The sequence below is a fragment of the Marmota flaviventris genome, chromosome 4 (assembly GCF_047511675.1).
Source record: "Marmota flaviventris isolate mMarFla1 chromosome 4, mMarFla1.hap1, whole genome shotgun sequence".
NCBI lineage: Eukaryota > Metazoa > Chordata > Mammalia > Rodentia > Sciuridae > Marmota > Marmota flaviventris.
This window is the reverse complement of record NC_092501.1, coordinates 138,804,106-138,825,010: the sequence shown is the minus strand read 5'-3', so window position 1 is coordinate 138,825,010 and position 20,905 is coordinate 138,804,106. Positions and strand designations below refer to the sequence as shown.

Below are 20,905 nucleotides of genomic sequence, written 5' to 3'. Positions count from 1 at the left end.
TATGTTTGCTGAGGGAATTAAATGAGGTAATGTATTTGATGGTCTCTTGATGTGAGTTATTTGTTTACTTGTCATTTTTCCATGTTTCAATTGTTTATCTATCTTTCAAAATCTAGATTCTATCTGGGTTGGACGAAATTCCAACATTCAAGAATAAGATGGAAGAAAGTACAAAGTCAAGGTACAAACAGGCATTCCAACTTTGTCTTCACAGTGGGGAACTTAGCTTTGATTTTTAAAGCTAAGTCGTATGGAGTTTTGGTGAAAAAATTTTAGAAATTGTAATTGTACACATGGAAAAAAGGCAAGATTCTGGGACTATGGCTCAACATAGGCTTTCCTTATGGTACTTTCGACTTCCTCTTTTTCTGTGATTAATATCATAAAGACCAACATCTGAGGGACATTTATGTATAAAGCAATATGATAGCTGAAGGCTGAGCTGTTAGATTTTCAGATCACATTTCAAGAAGCTTGTAAGAAGAAGTTGATATTGAGTAAGTATTCTGAAAATATCCCTTCAACAAAGAGTTTTAGAAAAGGCAAAAGAAGGATCCACTTTTAGAGAAATATAGATATTTAAAAATAGAAACTATAATATTTAATTTTGGTTCCAAGGACTCTCTCAAGCCTGGTTACTGATGCGAGCAAACCACATACTAGTTGGACATAGACTCCTTTATTTAGGTTAAGGAGAGATGCCAAGCTGGGCTCTGTGGACAGGGGCTAGAATGCACCCATGTCTGCTGGGCTTTAGGAGCTTATTCCACTAGATTTGGCCAAGAGGAAGACATTTACAACCCAACCGAGGCATGTGGAAAGTGGTAAATCCCTGAAAAAAGAGGCAAAGAGTTCAGGGAAATTCTGCAGTATTTAAGTTTTTTTGAACCAAAGCAATAAAAAATAAAAACAAAACAAATAAAAAAGAAAAAAAGCACCCCTTCTCCTTTTGCTAAAGGAGAAGCATAAAATTATCATAGTATATCCCCAATGGCATAAAATTCTGAGTCTGTTTTTTCCATTAGTACAAGATCTTTTAAATTGTTGACTGTGACATACAATAAGAGATTCATTTTCCACCACAACTCAGGGTATATATGTATATTACATTAAAGCAAAAAAAATGCTATAATAATTATCCCTTTTTGTTTGTACTCTCATATTTTATCCAGGTTGGACATCCTTAATCTAAAATTATAAAATTTGAAATGTTTTGTGTCTATATGATGTCACAAGTGGAAAATTCCACACCTGACCTCATGTGATAAGGTGCAGTCAAACCATAGGCACACTAAAAATATTGAATAAAATTGCCTACAGGCTAAGGTATATATGAAGCCTAGATAAATTTCATCTTTAGAACTGGATTCCGTCCCTCAAGTATTTCATTATATATGTGCATATATTTCATAAAGCCCCCAAATTAAAATCTGTATCCATTCTGGTCCCAAACATTTTGGATAAGAGATACTCAACCTATAGTCTAGTTTGTTTCATTTTTTAAAACATTGGTTGTTTTTTTTTTTTTGTGTGTGTGACCCATTAAATTCATCTGCAGTGTGTTTTGCATGGCTTCTTGGTACATTGTCAGCTTCTTTTATACACTTGGGACCCAGAAGAGTGTTCAGGTGCATGGTAGCCTCCCAAATAGTATTTCTGGAAGTATCTTAGTTTTTAAGAAATTATCAGGTTTCATCTGATTTGTTTTTTAGGTTACAAACAAATTGTTGTGATTATTTAGAAATGCTAAGTGCAGATTTCTGGGAGTTGGATGTGTTTATGAAGACTCTAACTATGTGGTATACAAGATCATAAACATACTACGGATACAGAAAATATGAATTTCATTAAGATAATTGACAATAATATTGTCGTGACTGAGACAGCTAACTATGCTTGAAGCGGCTAGAGTGTTGTTAGTAAGTGGTTGAATAACTTCACGAAAGAGTGTGCTCAAAAGACTGAAAGCAATTGAGGAAGGGATCTCAGGAGGTATAACTCAAGGTTATGGGCATTTTAAGAATAAATTCATGAGTCAGAAGAACTCATGCTTTTAAAATGTAAAGATGACAAAATCCAAAATGCTCTAAAGTCTGAAACTTTAGATACCACAAGTAGAAAATTCTGTACCATAAAATTCTCTTCCATCTGTGTACAAAATTACTAAATATATTCAGTAAATTACCTATAAGGTGTATAGGCCCCATCCCCAAAGTATCTCATTTAATATATGCAAGTATTTCAAACTCTAAAAATATCCCCAATACACTTCTGATCCCCAGCATTTTGGAAGGGATATTTATCCTGTATTGAGATCTATAAATATCTTAACAGAATTGAAGAATGGTTTGTTGATAAGTTGAAACTGCATGAATAAATATAAAAATACTCCAACTTCAAAAATAAATTATAAGATATCTTATAGGATGAAACATACTTAATTCAACTCCTCTTTCAATTAATAACCTTGAGCGCTTGAGCAGATTTAATCTTAATGTGGGTTAACCATGGAATATGGCTACCGAAGACACCAACCTTAGGATGTGTGACCAGAGCAAGGATCCAGAGTCTCAGGAGGTTAGAGTCCAGTGTGTCTTTTTTTCTTCTGCCATATAGGGGATTGAACCCAGGGGCTTTACCAATGAGCTGTATCTCCAGTCTCTTTTTATTTTTATTTTGAGATAGGGTCTTGCTAAATTGCCAAGGCTGGCCTTGAGTTTGCCATCCTCCTGCCTCAGTCTCCTGAGTCACTGGGATTATAGTTATACGCCACTGTGCCAGGTAAGCCCACTGTATTCTCATTGGTCACATCAGTCAGGAACAATGGACTTTTTCTAAATATTATATTTAGGGAGTACATTTCTAGAGAAGAACAATCAGGATGAGCAAGGATCTAGGAACCACTATGTTCTGTGAAGGATATCTAAAGAACAAACAGTGTTTGGTTTAGAAACAAGGAACTCTAGACAGTGCAACTCAAAGTGTGGTGGGGGTTGCCTGGGGCCCAAAACTTCCCAGTCATGTGAGATAGGCACAGAAATTGAGAGTAGGCATTAATTGACTGTCCCCATTTGACAAGGGCTTTGCTATCCAAGATCAAGATTGGTGGATCAGTCTTTTCACACAGGGAAGATTGGTTTATCTACTACAACCCACAGTGCTTCATGTATAGGCTCGATTGTTCCACATAAAGATAATCTAAATTTACAACTTTATAATTACAAGACATGGCTAATGAGGAGGGTGTTAGATGGACTTTGAAAGTATGGAATGAACTGTTTCATTAGAATAACAGGTGTTTGAAGGAAAACTCTCAGTTTTCAAACTGCTTTAAAATCTCAATTCCATTCTAGTCAGTGTACTCTGTAGGCGAGTTTCTGACTGGTATTAAAACAAAACAAAAAAGAAACATTTTAGATGTACATTATTCCTGTGATTAGGGTGGTTGTCCATTCTACCAAAATTATATAACAAACAAAAACTCACTGTCACATTAAAATTCTTATATATTCATGATTACAGTGATGGTTCGAAATGTGTAGACAGGTATTTAATATGAGGAATTTGTTGCCATCTCAATGTAAAATTTTTATTTACTTAAGATAGATGAATAACAAAATTATGAGTAGGATCACAATTCTTCATATGATGCACATGTTCAATAAAAATATGAGCAGTTTTTGTCATTTTTTTCTATTTTCTGTTTCTTCTATTTGTTCTGCTCATATTCATTGGGGTGTAATTTTGTGTCTAATACTAAAACATTTAGTATTGCTAAAGCATTTACTAAAATATTGGTATTTTCCACAATTAAACATTTCATATTTCTAACTCATGTGCATTAAATTTTATAAAAGTATTGTGGCAGACAAGAAATAAAAATAAAACAAAACCCCAGGTAATTTACTACAAATAGTTTGGGAAAATTTGTTCTGGATTGAGCAGGGGTCAGAAAACTTTTTCTGTGAAGGGCCAGATAGTAAGTAGTTTAGGTCTACAGGCTTTATGGTCTCTGTTGCAAATACTGAACTCTGTTGTCTCAAAAATAATGGTTATAACTGTGTTCCAATAAAACTTTATTTACAAAAACAGAATAGTAGTTTGTCAATCTCTGCTCTAGAGGACAGAGCTGAAGGGCTGGTATATGCAAAAAGGAAAATCCATAGTCTCCAGAGAAAAGAGCTAGCATCAGATGGGCTAATTTATTTCTTATCAGCTTTTAGCTTATTACGTGGAAGACTGCTAGTAATTAGAAAAAAAAAATAAGGTGCCTTGTGATGGAAAAAGCTCATCCTGTTGAGAAGCTTACAAGCGGGGGCTGAATGAATTGTGAGGGACGCTCTGAGAAAGAAATCCTGTAGTGAGGGGGTGGGAGGTTGGAAAACATGACCGAGGATCCTTTCCAGCTCCAAGATTCTAAGGTTCTAAGACATTCACACGCAATTCAAAACTGTTCATGTTCTCCAGTCAAGTGAATGATAGAAGACAATGTTGTTTTTCTCTCGTTTGACTCTGCTGTTCAGAGCTGCCAGAGGAGTGCTATTTGTGGAGGATACGGGGCTGGGAAAGGCTGTGAGGAGGTGGGGTGAAGACTGGGCCCTCAGCCACAGCTGCGGCTCCTCTGCAATGCCCATGGCATCCAGGCAGGGGTGCTGGCTGCAAGGTGGCAATTAGTCATGGTTTTTATGTTGCTTTCCACCGTTGGTCACGATTTCAGAGAGTCTTATTAAAACTGGAATTTAAACCAGAACCTTGTTTTGAAGCTGCTCTTTCATTCCTGGGCCGTCTTTGTTATGAGGAAAGACCAGTCTGTTGTGGGCATGTGTCTCCTTTTTTCATTAAGAGCCTGACGGGAGTCTCCAGAATCCATTTTTCCTTTGAATAGAAGTCACATCACATAAACACTAGCCAGAATCAGGGAGCTCAGTGTCTTCATGAAGCCAGTGTGAATTTTGTAGGTAATAATGAGGAAGAAACATTTTTCTGAGGATTGGCAGCTTGGTGTGTGCCTTAGGGTTTTTAATTTAGATGAGTCTCCGACGTTTGGCTTTTTCTAAAAGTGAGATCATTATTCACTGAAATTATATATTCCTTGGAGAGAGATGCCAAACAGACACTCCATAAAGAGGGGATTAAAAAAAAACAACCCTGGAATTTGGTCATATCTTTACATGGGAAAGAGGAGCCACAAGGATCTGCAGCTGCAAGAGGCAGCTAATCCACAGTTACATAGACATTTAGAAGCGTGTCTTCCATTAAAGTTAACTGGGGCTGAGTGGCTGAGTCAGCCTGTTCAGGGCAGGAATGTGCCACTTGGAATGAGGCAGGGCTGAAAAACCTGAAGTCACAGGCAGCCCACTGCAGGTGTGCCCAGGCTCTCCTGAAATGCCTCTTGGCTGAGTTTTAGTCAACCTTTCAGTGAGGCCAAGATCAGATGAGAACACTGGTCTCCACCTGACTCTCAGAGGCAGGGACAGCAATGTTGAATCCTTAATCAATTTTCTCTTCTACAAAAGTGGTTAGACACTATCTTGTGGGAGGGCAGGTGCAATGTCATTCTCCTGGTGCTTTACAAGTGACATCTGACATATACCTAACCAAGTATCTTCACTATATCACTTATCTGTGGACTTTTCATTTTCTTCCTTTGATCAGTCCATCCAATCTATGGAATTCAACAAGATTGCCATGAAGACAATCAATGGTAGATTTAATACAGACGGAAAGACACATCTTTAAAAAAAAAACAAAACAGTACAAATAGTTAACTGAATGTATTGCTGAGGAAACATGAGACCCTTCCAGCTCTCGGACAAGGGCCAGAAGCTCACTCAGGTTCCAATACATTTCTGAATATCTTTGAAAGGTGAAGAGAAGCATTCTGGTACCAGAACACTGGTGTTCAAATCCTGCCTCTACCATTTCTGTGTGTCTTTGGGCAAGTAACTGGGCCCTTTGATTTCTGCACCTGTGACATGGACTTAGTGATGGAGAATAGGGTCTGGCAGAGAAGAGGCTCTGTGCTAGCATTTGTTAACCACCCAAACTGCCAGGCAAGCCCATGTCACTCTGCCATAGATTTAACAACCTCAAAGGGAGAAGGACTGTGATACTGGTCACTTGAGCCATTTGGGAACTAGATTCTGCAAAACAACAAGTCAGAATCTCTGAAGATTGGAGATAAAGATTCTGCTTCTATTTCTTGGATTGCTTAAAACAGGAACAGACCTAGAGGAAATTCTACTGTCTTAATTTTCTTCTAAATAAATGAATTCCAAAGTTGGCTGGAGTTTCACAGGGTGTTCAGTTCCTAAGTCTCACTTTCTATTTTTGATCACTTGGACTAGTGTTAACCCTGTTCTTATTTTTTTTATAGTAAAATCAAGAATTACCCTATGACTTATGTAAGAGTAGATCACAGAAATGAGTGCTACACACAACACCTTCTGCATCAGAGTTTGGATTCTCAATAATGCTGGTCATTACCGAGAGTCACAAGTGGGTAGAGACCACATCTTGAATTTTTTTATTTGAAAATTCAGGCCATGGCGCTCCAATTTACAGTGGAAAAAGCAGTATTTTATTTAAGTGCATGCTTTTGTGAGACCTATTGCTTAGCAGGGACTGTACAGTGTGTGCCACTATAGCCAACATAAGAAATACACCAAGAATGTCAGAATACTGAAGTGACCAATTTACAGAGGAGCTTTTGTGAACATAATGCATGAGGAGCCTAACAAAAGTTATTCAAGACTATTGTGCCTGTGGGTTTTGAAAAGCTGATGACAGGGTAAAAATCCAGTCACTCCACTTTGTGGGAAACAAATCATGTCATTAGTTTGAGGCATTTTCTTTTGTGATACACTGCAGCTAAAGGTCTGTAGAGGCAGTCGTCTATACCCGCCATCTGAGCACCCACGCTTCAGACACACAGGCATGGCTGTGTTCAGTTTAATAAGAACCATGTGTTACAATCAAAACAACATCTGACCCTCATGCTTCAAATAGTATGTATGCTTCTCAAGGGGTCTATTCAGCCAGACAGCTGTCGGGAGGTATATTCCCACATTTTAAATTTGTCTTTGGCCTGGAAAAATTCCTCATGTTTTAATACTTTTCTGGATATTGTTTTTCACTCCTTTGCTTCCCTAGCTTAAATCGTTGATTCCTAGCTCAAATCCTGAATTGTTTTTAAGGTGAGGTCAATCCAAATTCATTTGAGTTTTTTTGAAGGGGTGCTATTTTAGAGCACAAATTCAGGTTAACGTTATTTTTAAAGATTAGGTTACCCAGGAGGTTCTTAAAATCCACTGGATGTAATGATTTCTCTGGGTAAACCAAAATAAAGAATACTTTCTTTTGACTGAAAGATGTTTTCTCCATTTCTTCAAAATATACTGAGGCTTGATTAGTTAGTTACACAATTGAGATGCTAAAGGAAAAGAAGTAGTGAATGATGCTAATCCTGGATTTCCTTAAAAAGGATCAATTCAGTAACAAAGAGATAGAACATCTCAGTGGTTAGGAGCTTTGGTTATGAAGTTAGATGTTCCTGAGGCTGAAACCCTGTTATACCACTAGCTGTAAGGTTATAGGCAAATGACAGCCTGTTCGAGGTTTACTTTTTTTTTTTTTTTATCTAGAAAGCAGAGAAGTCTTACAAAAATGAATTAAATGATAACGTATGGTAAGCACATAACCTAGTTTCTGGAAAATAGAAAGTGCTTGACAAAGTACAGTTTGAATATCTCTTACCTAAAATTCCAGGAAAAGGATGCATTTGAGATTTTGGAGTCTTTTTGACTTAGGAATATTTGTATAGGTTTTATTGGTTGAACATCTATAATCAGAAAACCCAAAATCCATAATGCGCCAAAATCCAAAATTTTTTGATCATCATGTAGGTGTTCAAAAAGTCTTGGATTTGGGTATGACAGATTTTGGATTTTCAGGTTAGGTATGCTCAGCCTGTATAGCTTTAAGACTGAAATCTCCAGACTTGTTCACTCAGAGGGAATAACACATGCAAAGGAGCAGAAAATACAGTAACTTTTAAAAATGCACCAAATATTTGTGACTGGATAAAAGTGCAAGGGAGAGAATAGTTAAAACGAGGCAGACTCAGTATTTTGTGGTTATACTGTCGACTAGTTCTTTTAAAAGTTACATCATCAAATGAACCTGCATGAGAATGTATGCATATTTGACATACAGAACAAACCAGAAGATAACTTAGCTTGGACCCATTGATCCTTTTCTGAAAACTCTTTTAATCTACTAGTTTTTGTGGAGTATTTGAGTCTAATATAGGTTGGCATTTACAAATACACAAATTTCGAAAAGATTACCAAGAACTGAGATATTTACATCTTTATTAAAATCCTCTGATAAAAATACTAAAGCAAACTGAAACAGTGAGACAAACAGCTCTTAGAGTGGGTTTACAATGGATTTATTTAGGACCACTGTGATAAGTTGGGATATTTGGAGAAGCAACACAGATGGTAGGGCATTTCAAAATTTTGTTTGGTTCATGTTGTTTTTAATCTATGAATACAAACTGTTTCTGTTGATGTGGTCATTGTCTTAGCTAGTTATAGACACCTACCTTTTTCCTTTGGAAGTTCACATCAAGTTTCATTGAGGCACACTTGTTCAATGTATTTAGTCGTCTAGAAACAAGGAAAAAAAAAAGATGATTACTACCTCTAATGAATCTAAATTGTCTTTCCAGTTTGATAATCCTCCTTTACTTTTCAGTAAAGTTGAAAGAGCAGAAACAACCTATTATGCTCCAAGACAGCAGAAAACATGTAGTTTTCATTTGTGCCTTTTGACCTAAGAGAACTCCGTCACTAGGCCCACCCATATTATACTTTCTCTAATCTAAACCCAGTCCTTTCCGGCTTCCCTTTCCACCCTTCTTGCAATCCATGCCAATCATTTTAGCTATACTTTCACCAGTCCCTCAATCATTTGCCACCTTGACCTTCCATCAACTCTATCCTACTAATCCCCAAATAGGGTCTGTTTAACCATCTGTCTTTTCTCTTGGTCTCAGGCAGTTGGGTACACATGGGAAAGTAACTTACACTATATTGCTGAATTATACATGCTATGCCCTTAACTATATTCCCCTCAAAACTCATGTGTTGAAGCTCCAGCCCCCAGTGTGACTATATTTACAATAAAAAGGTACTTGAAGGTAAATAAGGTCACAAGGGAGGAGTCCTGATCCAACAGGATTAGTGTCCCTATAAGAAGAGACTCCAGAGAGCTTATGTGTTCTTGCTCTTTCTTCCTTCCTCAATTCCCCCCATGTGAGAACACCAGAGAAGGTGGCTGTCGGGAGGTCAGGAAGAGGGTCCTTACCAAGAACCAAATCCTGCCAGGATGTTTACCTTGGACTTTTCAGCCTCCAGAACTGTGAACTGTGAGAAAATAAATTCTTATTGTTGAGGCCACCCAGTCTGTGGTATTCTTTCATGGTAGTCCATGCTGACTAATACATATATTTTGCTTTTCACCCTCAGCTGGGCTCCCAAAATTGCTACTCAGCAGCTTTCCTTTCATTTTCTCCTCTGTTTGGTTCCTAATCTCTGGCAATCAAAAAGACCCTGTTCCTCAACTGAAGCCTTAGCCACAGCTGCCAATGAGAAAATATAAACTGTTAGGTATAAATTCTTTTCAGAATCCTTTTCTTCATCATCAATTATATTTATATGCCCTTAATACTGCCACTCTGCTTCTGTGCTCTGCAAGAAAAGATGACCCTATTCTTCAAAGCTAACCTTTTTAACCTTGTTCTTTATTTCAATATCCACCACTTCATCTGGGACTTTGAGATTTCATTTGTTCCCTTCCATTCAGCAAACTCTCTCTCAACTTCTTTCTTCTCTGTCTTCAATAAATTGACTAACCAATTAGTTAGCTACCTAAAGAACTATAATCAAGCAAACTACCAATCTTCTTTCAATTCTACCTCTCCATTAAGGGTCTATACTCACTACTCCAACATTTTCATGTGAAATGTTTCCTTTTCACTATTTGGAAGACATCCTCAATTTTCATCCAATCTGATTGTCATGAAATTCCCTTCACAAATCCCTTATTATTTTTGTTTCAATATTTTAATAAAAATATCACAATTAATGAATGCATAAGCTTTGAAGAGTTAAACACTGCCCCTCATATCCTTTCCTACTTCTCACTCTTTGGAAACAACTCTTTTAAACTTTTTAATCTTGCAGTGTAAGTAATTATCTACTGAATTTGTTTTTTGGAACACGCTCACCTTTTGTCTCTTCCAAATATAGCCATGTCATAATTTATGGATAAATCAATATTCAGTATTTACCATGACCATGGAAATGCTATTCACATGTATATCATACTTTGATTATTTTTTTCCTTTCAGTTTCAACTTTTGGTTATCTCTGAAGTTAATAAGTATCTAGTTTATTTCCTTAATTTTCTATGTGCTTATCCCTAAATCCAAACCCAAACACTCTCCCAATTACCTCAGTCTTTATGTGTTTTCTATCATATTGGATTGTCTAACAATTTAGTTTCCTTGGAGACTTGTTTCTCTGAGCCTTTTGACCTGTTCTAATCGGGATTTGCTGCCCTTGTTTTGTCTTTTATTCTGAGCTGATCACATTTCTCAGAAATGAGATTCCTCTTGAGAGTGTTTTCCACTGTTCTGGAGCTGAGTAATTAATAGAAGAGTCTTGGGAATGCTGACATTTAGAAAGTATGCAGACTGTGACATGGACTTCTGTTTTTAGTAGAACACCCATCTTCAACCATGTCTGATACTCCTAATCAAGGAAGCTTCTGTTTTAGTCTCTTTGGGGAATCAACTTCTAGTATTGTATTGGTAGTAAGGAGAGAAATCACCTGGATATAGACTGGGGAAGAATTTTTAGGTCTCTACCTACTTTAAAATACAATTCCAAACAACCCTCCTGTTTTTAGCCTACCTCCATGCTCACCAACAATTTTATAGTATTTTATAGTATTAGGGTTTCTTCAGTGAAAAGTGAGTTATATAACAACTTTCTCCTTTGTCTACTTAAATTTTGTTCCTTGGGCTTTCTAAGTCCTCTATGACATATTTCTATTTTTTCTGCATGGAAAATTTTATAGTTGTGATCTTCTTGTGAGGAAATATCTCTCTGAAAATTATTCAGGACTTAGAAGTAAGTAAAATCTAGTGTTCAACCTCTCATCTTTGATCATTGACCATTTTTGTGTGCATAGGTCGTATGATTTCAGTTCAGTGAATTTTGGCCATATAATTTATTTATTTAGAATTCAAACAGAAGTATTTGCTCTATTACTCTGGATGGGCATACTAGAGTGTCTCATCTCAAAATAACTAGATTCTGATGGTACAACCTCTACTGTCACTGATCCATCTCACCTGAGCCCATAGCTACATTTACAACTACATCCCACTCTCACCAATCTGTGGGGTCTTACGGGTTCTTCAAATTCAAATAACTCATTGCATTCTCTTCAAAACTTATCTCCTACTTGCTGTCTGAATGAGTGCATCACCAATAGGTTACCCACACTACAAAATGGAGTCATATTGAGATTCTTCTTCAAGAACTATATCCATTGATCAAGAGGTCCTGTAAATTCTACTTCTATAATGTCTTTGAAGAAGACCTTCCTCTCCTTTGTTCCTAGTTAAGTTCCTTCTTATCTTTTACCTAGAGTTAGGCAACAGCCTCTTAATTGGCTTCACTATTATTCCAAGTGCTTCACACTGAAACCAGTTCTATTTCTCAACTTCTTATCACATCACTCATTGATTTAAAAATGTATGATGATTTAGTCACCTGCAATTTACCCACTGTCTACGAATTCCTAATAGTGTCAAATAAAATAGGCAATTCTTGATGGGAAGCTGATCATCTGGTCTAAGACTGTCTTCAGTGGATTCTTGGCTTTTGTGGCTAACAGATTATCTTCTTGGTCAATTCCACATGTATTAACATCTTTACCTAACAGTGGTATGTGAAATTAAAAAAAATAATAATGTTACTCATTTGGTAGCTGTGACAGGTTTTAAGGATTGCCCATCATTTATAAAATTTACTTATCTAACCACCTGTTCTTCCATTATAGTTGGGTAGTACAAACAAACCTCTCTATTTGTGAAAAAGTTTATCTACTACATACACAAAAGATATCAAAGGGCTTATTCTTAATATGCCATGTAATCAAATACACTGTATATTTTCTGATACATGGAGAAAATGTATTTATTACTTTTAAAGTTGGAGACTTTAACTATATTCATCTTTATAGACTTGGATCCTTTAATCATAAACTCAAAAATCTCTCTGCACCTTAAGAATTGATTCTAGACTTGAAGAAAATGTTCACAAAAGTTATAGAGAATCTGATATTGGACTCATAACTAGAAATATTTTTAAAAACTTTTAATCTCCATAAAAGTTGAATAATTTTATCTTAAAAATGAGCTAAATTTGTGAATAGGCATTTCTAAGAGAAGATATATAAATGCCTAATAAGCACAAGAAAAGACATTTAACATCATTAGTCATGGGAGAAAGGAATTAAAATCAAAATGAGACACCACTACATGCACACTAAAATGTTCAAATTACAAACATTGATAACACTGTTAGCAAGGATCCAGAATTTCTGAAACTCCCAAAAGGACGCAACTTCTTTGAAAAGTCATTTGGCAATTTCTTATAAAATTAAATATATTTAAGCATTTGACCCACCAAATCTACTCTTAGTTGTGTGTTCAATATAAAAGGAATTATATGTCCATAAAAAGAATGGTACTTGAATGTTCATAGGAGTCTTATTCATAAAATAATAAAAAAATACAAGTAACCCAAATTCACATCTACTAGTAAATGGATATAAAATTGTAGTATATCCATACAATAGAATACTTAACAATTCAAGTCACTAATTACTGATATATCAAAACATGGATGACTCTCGGGGCATTTTGCTAAGTGAAAAAAAAAAAAAAGCCAGATACAGTGATTGTATGCATGTGGTTATATTTATTTAAAAACACATAAAAGGCATAATTGTGGTGGCAATAAGCAGTCATGTTTGCCAGATGCCAGCAATGGGGTACTGAGTTAACAAAAATTTTCTGTATTATGCGTGTGGTGATAGTTATATAACTAATCACATTTGACAAAACTCTTTAAATTGGATACCTTAAATTGGTAATTTTTTCAAATGTAAATTATACTTTAATAAAACTGAATAAAAAGTAATGTGAGTAATGCTAATGAGAATGGTGAAGAAAGACCTCTAGAACTCTGTTCCTTCATAAAAGCAATAATAATACTGAAAAATATTTTCAAAAACAACCTTTTAAGAATACAGGAAATTAATACAATGTTGTCTGTTTTTTTTTTTTAAAATGGCTGAATGCATGTAAAAATAGTGAGCCCTATGTCTATGCCCCTTTACCCAGCTCTGCAGGAGCTTTGAAAACCAACAGCCTCACAATCAGAGTAGCTAGGAAAATCAGCAGCCCAGAAGCGACCAGAGAAAGTAGAATAACTTTGTATCCCCAAACCTCTACTACTCAAGATTGTCATTTTCTGAACTTTCTAGAAGTTCTCAGAAAGCCTCCATTCACAGGGCTTATCTTTATTTAACTTGAATCTGAGTTCACAATTGAGAACAGCTTTTGACCCAGAGTGTTTGTCAAAGACAATCAGTGGCAATTTTTTAAACAATGCAGTTGCCTGAAATAGTGGTAATGGTTGGGTCAAACAAGAAGGAGATCAAAAAAGTTTAAAGGAATAGCTGGGGGAATGAGATAGTGTCCACAGGGAACTTAAAAAAAATTCCAACATATTCTTAGGAATCTAGAGGGCCAAGCACATATGCAAGAACTGTATGCACACCCAGTAAAGTCCTGGGAAGGCCCTAATCTCTCACCTTTGTCTGACCTAGATAATCACACAAACAGAAAGTGACTAAAGCCAAATTTGTCAATTTCCTGCTGGAGCACTCAAGCCACATTGAAGCATGCACAAAATACTCCTTGGAAAAGTCTGGGAGACATATTGCTTAAAGGGATTTAAGAAAATCTCCCACATTATCTTTTGCTGTTGGCTAAATTAACTGAGTAGAAACTTCAGTGGCCATACATGACAAAGGATATAGACTAGATCATTAGTTGAGGGACATCACTAAACAAATAATAACAAAAAACCCTAGGGAAGAAGAATTTGATTTTTAGTTGTCACATAATAATATTCAAAATGTCCAGTTTTAAACAACAAAAAACTCCCCCCACAAGATAGTATACATCAAAAAATTGATTCTAACATTTATATGGGGAGGCAAAAGACCCAGAAGAGCCAACACAATATTGAAGGAGAAGAACAAAACTGAGGGACTGACACTACTAAATTCAAGGCTTACTATTAAATAACAGTAATAAAGTGAGTGTGGTATTGGTAAAAGTATAGACAAACTGATCAACAGGGTAACATGAGAGCCCACAACAATTATAGACTAACAAAATATAGACCATTTACCTTTACAAAAAAGCAATACAAACGATAATCTTTAATGAAAGATAATATTTGAAATATCCCATGCAAAAAACTCAATCTAGACACAGACTTTATGCTCTTCATAGAAATGAACTTAAAATGAATTATAGACTTTTTGTAAACACAAAACTATACAACTTCTACATGAGAACACAGGATAAAGTCTACATGGCTGTAGGTATGGGGTATAGTGTTAATCTTTTAGATTCAACATAAAAGGTGCAATCCAAGGGGGGGGGGGGCGGAAATTGGTGAAGAACAAGACTTCATTAAAATTCAAAAATTCTGCTCTGAGAATGACACTGTAAAGAGAATGAGAAGACAAGCTATATACTGGGAGAAAATATTTGCGAAAGACTGTCCTGATAAAGAACTGTAAGCTACAATTTTTAAAATCCAACAATTAAGAAAACAAATAGCCCAATTTAGAAATGGGTGAAAGATTTGTATAGGCACCTTACCAAGAAAGATACACAGATAGAAAATAAAGCATATTAAAATATCTTCAACATCACGTGTCATAAAGGAATTGCAAAGTAAAATAATAATGAAAACAAAAATCTAAAACACTGATGACAGAAACTGTCACTCATGCTAGTGAGAATACAAAATGGGTTAGCTACTTTGGAAGATAATTGAACAGTTTCTCACTGCAAAACATACCCTTACTGTTTGATCTAGCAGTCAAGTCACATTCCTTGGTATTTACCCAAGTGAGTTGAAAATTTATGTCCATACAAAATTCTGCACAGAGGTATTATAGCAGCTTTACTCATTATTGCCAACAATTGACAGCAATCAAGATGTTGTGAGAATTGATAAACTATGGTATAGCTGGACAATAAATTATTATTCAGCAATAACTGAATAGTAGAAATGAACTTAAAATGAATTATAGACTAATTATAAGAAATGAGCTATTAAGTGATTCAGTGCAAGAACCAATATTATAGGATTCTAGCTATATTACATTCTGGAAGAGGGAAACTATGGAGACAATGAAAAGATCACTGATTGCCAGAGATTAGGGAAAAGGAGAGAGGAACAGGCAGAACACAGAGAGTTTTTAGTAGTAAAACTATATGGTACTAAAAGGGTGGATACATGTCATTGTACATTTGTTAAAACTCATAGAATAAAACCACTAAGAGCGAACCTATGAACTTCGGCGATAATGATTTATCAGTGTCCGTTCATGGATATTAACAAACGTACCTCTCTGGTGGAGAATGTTGATAGTGGTGGAAATATGCATAATGGAAGGGATAAATGGGAGATCCGTTCTTGCCACTCATATTGGTTGTGAACCTAAAATTAATTGCTCTAAAGTAGTCAATTTAAAAACGTAATCTTTATTTTATTGTTAAAAAATAATTTTGTTTCTTGGACATTGAAATTACTGATGGAAAGTGATGTGTATTTGTTTTGTTCTCAGTCTACTTCCTCATTAGTTCTCAATCCTATCTACAAAATTATCATTATTGAAAACATCTTAGACATTCTGGGTACAATCTCAATCATGCACACAAACCATCCATCTCCTCTGACTCTTGCCTTATGCCTAAGAGGAGAATATTCTTTAAAATAGTCTGAAACTTTTTACACATTCCAGGCATAATGTAATAATGGCCTGTGATTTATCTCACACAAAGCAAAATAAACAATGGCTACCTGCTCCAAGAATCAAACTGAATGAAGCATATATTTCAGAGACATATGACAAAATTGTCTCTTTCTGATCTGGCTCCCATGGGTAAAAGAATGTCACATAGCAGAAGTATTCATTGTACCTGATAAAAAATGACTGTGAAATTCTAGTGTGAGTGAGGCCAGCCTGCACTTCAGACAAATGTTTAGCATAGGAATTTGTTTGCATTTAACTTAATCCTAAGAAAGAGGAAATCCTTTAGGTAATCCAAGTTGGTCTAATACTGCTGCCTGGAAAACTGTTCTGCATGAACAAAAATTTCAATTATAAAATTTCTAATTGAATCTAGTGGATCAGAGCCTATCCTGAAACACAGAGCATGATATATTATTCTTCCTAACACCATAAGTCCTAGAAGGAAGTATTACACATGGTAGTCGTTACAGCCTTTTCATTTTTAACTGAACATACTTTGTTTATATGAGTCTGATCACTGATTTATTCTAACTAGTTGCAGTGGACCTTTGTGGTCAGAATAACAGATTTATTCTCCACCACTGAACATGACAGCTTGTGATCTGTATCTTATTTGCATCCCTACTGCCTATCAAAGGCACAGGGTCACAGTGAATCCATTCAGTCAATGTTTGCTAAGGAAACATTAGAGCTTGGCCAACTCCAGGGACCTTGTGGACTGATCCTTTTATTTTCAGATGAGGAAACAAAGCTTCTGACAGGACCACTTCTTCAAGGGAGCCACACATTAGTAACAGATGAGCTAGAACTTCTTCCTATCCAGTGATTTTATCTGCTTTTGTCTATCCAAGAAGAATTTTAGGAGGGCCTGGAAAATGAGGGCATGTGTCAGGTACCTGGCACAGGCTACACAACAAATGGCTATTTCCTCCCCCACTCCACTTTTTCCAGGAAAAGAGAAAACCCACAACACAGATGAGGGCTGTTTTCTTTGTGCTTAGAGCAAACTGGATTTGTATGTTAATATAAACAAAATAGTTTGCACCTTCAGAAGAATTGTGGACAAAATCTGTTAATTTCTTCTGTTGTCTTCAGAATCCTTTAGAATGGCTGATGTATGGCTAAAGGGGAAATAATGGTCTCATTTTAAGAGTGTGTGTTCTATATCAGGAAAAGGATAGGTTCTGGGAATACACAGACAAACAAGAGATGTTTTCTGCCCTTGGGGATCTCTTAGTTCTATGAGGAATATAAACATGTAAGAGAATAAGCAACTCAATTCCTGAAAGCATAAGGACAACACCTCCCACAGGAAGTAATATTTGAGCAGGGAAATGAATAAGAGGAGCTTGCTACCTAGGCTAGAAGAATTACAAACAGAGGAATACAAATGTCTTTTTAGATGTAGCAATTGGTGAGGGCAGTGTAGATAGAGGATGTGTACCGAGCATATAAAAAGGGTGGTTAAGATGGGAGTGGACCCTGAAAGGGAAGACAGTGGACACCACATGTTTGCCTATGAATTCAGCTCAGAGGGAAAGTGATTTAGGATATTTTGAGGAGAAAATGAATAATGTATCATCATGATATCTCTAACAGGAAGAACCAATACAATAATTTGGGAACGTAACTTTCTTCTGAGTTCTAGTTCAACTTAATATTTATTGACATCCTGCTCAGTACAAGGACATAAAATACCAAGCACCCAAAATATACAAATGAAGAAGATATAGTCCCCACTATGGAGCCCTTAGGAACTGGTAGAAAATCCCTCCATGCCTGATGACCACAGCAGGAACCAGGCAGTGGGCAACATAAAATTGAGTTGGGTACAACTCTCAGGGGCACATAGGAGGGAGAGTCAGAGAGACAGAAAGACCAGGTTCTGGGAAGATGGCCTGGACTACAGGAGGGGAGGGATCCTGCAGAAAAACAGGAAGGGAGGGCAGTGCATAGTGGGAGGGCTGCGGATTGTGAGCAGTGTGTTCCAGGAATGGTGGAGGGTAAAGGGAGAAGCACTGAGCCCAAACCCACTGGGCATAGAAGCCTGGGCAAACCACAGAAATCTCCATCATATTTTAGACACATATTTTACATTTGAACTGTCAGACTTCAGATTGGACATGAAGTCACTCAATGCTGATTTCATGGCCAGTTTCCTGGGATAGTTCTAAAATTTCTGCCAAAGGCATGCGAAAAATAACAAGAGATGAACAAAAGAGTTCACCTCTTTGAGACAATTTTGAGTCAAGCCCAGCAGCCTGAACTTCTCACCCTGGGTTCCTGTGTCAGGGCAGTGGACCTAGCACGGTCTGCTGAGGAGTGTTCTGGGTGGGGCCCTCAAAGACATTCAGGAATCAAGTCACTGAAGACATATTACCGACCCAGGGATCAAGGGCAAACAAGTCCAAGCAAGTTAGGGGCCAGCTCCTCCTCTGGGCCGTAAGCCACAGGGCATGGGAAAGGGCTCTGTGCTGATGGGGTTTAGCAAACACTGATTCTGGAGAGCAGAGTGGTAATGCTACGCCAAACAGACAGCTCTGATATGTAATCCCTGAGAGCAGGGCCTTTTGAAAGTCACAGACCATCAGTAGAGGGCCTATATGGTGCCTGCGGGAAGTAAAAAATATGAGTAGTAGGAAATCAGCAAGTGGCTGTCATCATGACACTGCAGAGTCAGTCTGGAAATGTCATGCCTCTGTTCTGCCTTCTGGCTCTTTCACCAAATGTTCAGGCTGCAGCAGGAAAAGTGACCTTGAACCCACAAACAACTGCCCCTGGATACTAGCTGAGATGTGGGAGAAAAGTGGAGGCCATGGTTAGCTGTGTGAAGAAAAGTATGCCTAGGTTGTCAGAAGAGAGGACATAGGTGAGGCCTTGTGTAAGGTCATGTAACTTGCATGAGAAAATAACGTTAAGTAAGTTATATATTCTAACTAATGATCAAAGTTTCAAATAATAGCATAACTATATTGGCCGATCAGTAAAGGACGACAACCAAAGAGGCCCAAAGGTAAATACCTGAAGAACAAAAAGCGGGGATGGGGTTTCCTTAGACTTAGAATTTCAGACAAATTTAATATTCATATATGCTTGCTTTGGAGTGTGCTTAGCTTTTTAACCAGACAACAACTTCATCTGATCCAGTAATTTCACTAGTGAAAACCAGTCCAAGTTGAAATAAGGGTCATGGCCAGAGATTTCTGAGAGAGGTTCAAGAACTGAAAGCAAAACACAAACAACTCAGTGGGAACTGGAGGGTTTGGAAGCCTCTGTTCACTGACATAACACAGTGGGGCTTCTCTTCTTCCCCTCCCCTGTGGATGAGGATTCTCCAGGCTCAATCTCCTTCTGTTACTCTTCTCCTGCCCCCATCTCCAGTAACCTTGCTACTCTCAGAATCTTCAGACCCTCAAATGCTGACTATTTCAGTCTCCAGTGAGGTCCCTGTCCATTCAACTGTACTGTGGATATCTCCACCTATCTCTGGTCCCCCAAGCAGATCTGTTCTTCTTAATTTTCCTTCTGGCCACTTCTTGAACACTCACCAGCCCCCTGGACCTGCCAGGGACATGGATGTTCCCTGTCTCAGGGATGGGCATCTCCGCCATCCAGCTTAAACAACAGTAGCTACCACATCTGTTCTTCACAGGTTGTGGTGACAACTAAATGGGTGCACACAACTTAATGCATAATGGCCCTCACTACATGCTACCCATTTTCTGGCAAAGCAAGGCATTTTTTTTAAAACATTGCTAATGTAATACAAACACCTAAAATGCATATAGAGAGAAGTGTTAAATATTAAAAATATGAACTCCTTCTTTGTTCACTCTCTTGCCTGATTTCATAGTTTCCTGTGTATTCTTCCTGAAAGTTTAGGTATCACAAAGTCACCTTGAATAGCTTGTTAGAAAAGGTCACAGAAGAGGCTATTTTAAAACACAAAATCAATGTTTTCATGCAAAATAATGTATAGAGAAATCCCCTGTTTTGACCCCCTAGGTCTGTACCTGACTGTACACCTATCTTATTCTCATATTGCATAGACTGTCTCAGTGGTGAGGTTCATGGTGGGAGTGGGTATGAGGATAAAGAGACCTTTTCTAAACATTAATTTAGAACAAAAATTTAATGTTCAAAATAGTCACATCAATGTTCTTATGAAATAATTCCTACTAGCAGTGTTGTTGTGGATAATCCCTACTAGCATTTCCTAGATATTGGTGGACAAATTATTTTATAGCCTGTTTCTTCCTCTGTAAAATGGGAATATGTTAGGGCCTATCTTATAGGGTCGCTAGGAGAATTCAGAGTAAATATTTGTAAAAATGCTTAAGAGAAGAGCCTGGTACAAAGAGAGTATTTTATTAGTGTTTTAAAGAAATAAAACAACTGCTCATTGGGAATTGTATTTATTTGCAGATTTTAAAAGTGGAAGGGTACTGTAAGGATCAAGTAATCCCTTGTTTTCTTTGCCCACTGACTTGTCCAAAGACTTAGCCTAATTAATCATCCTATATTATTATATGACACAATAATAATATATAATATTGTGCATTTTCTGTGATAAACATTCTAGAAGGAAAAATATTTATAATGTTATCAACATTCATAAACACTAGCATTATTTAATATTATTAATGTTATTTAACATACTCAAATCAAATATGGGCCTTTGCATGTAGAGCTGAACTGT

General features: G+C 36.8%; 1 protein-coding gene across 5 annotated transcripts in view; it reads right to left on the bottom strand.

The window, feature by feature from the left end:
- The window catches only part of Stard13 (StAR related lipid transfer domain containing 13), a 483,007-nt gene that overhangs the window by 27,578 nt on the left and 434,524 nt on the right, over positions 1-20,905 (bottom strand). For all 5 annotated transcript variants that reach the window (XM_071611546.1, XM_071611545.1, XM_071611547.1 and 2 more), the window contains one exon: positions 8,609-8,672. In XM_071611546.1, coding sequence (XP_071467647.1) covers positions 8,609-8,672 — 64 coding nt within the window. The remainder of the gene's footprint in view (positions 1-8,608; positions 8,673-20,905) is intronic.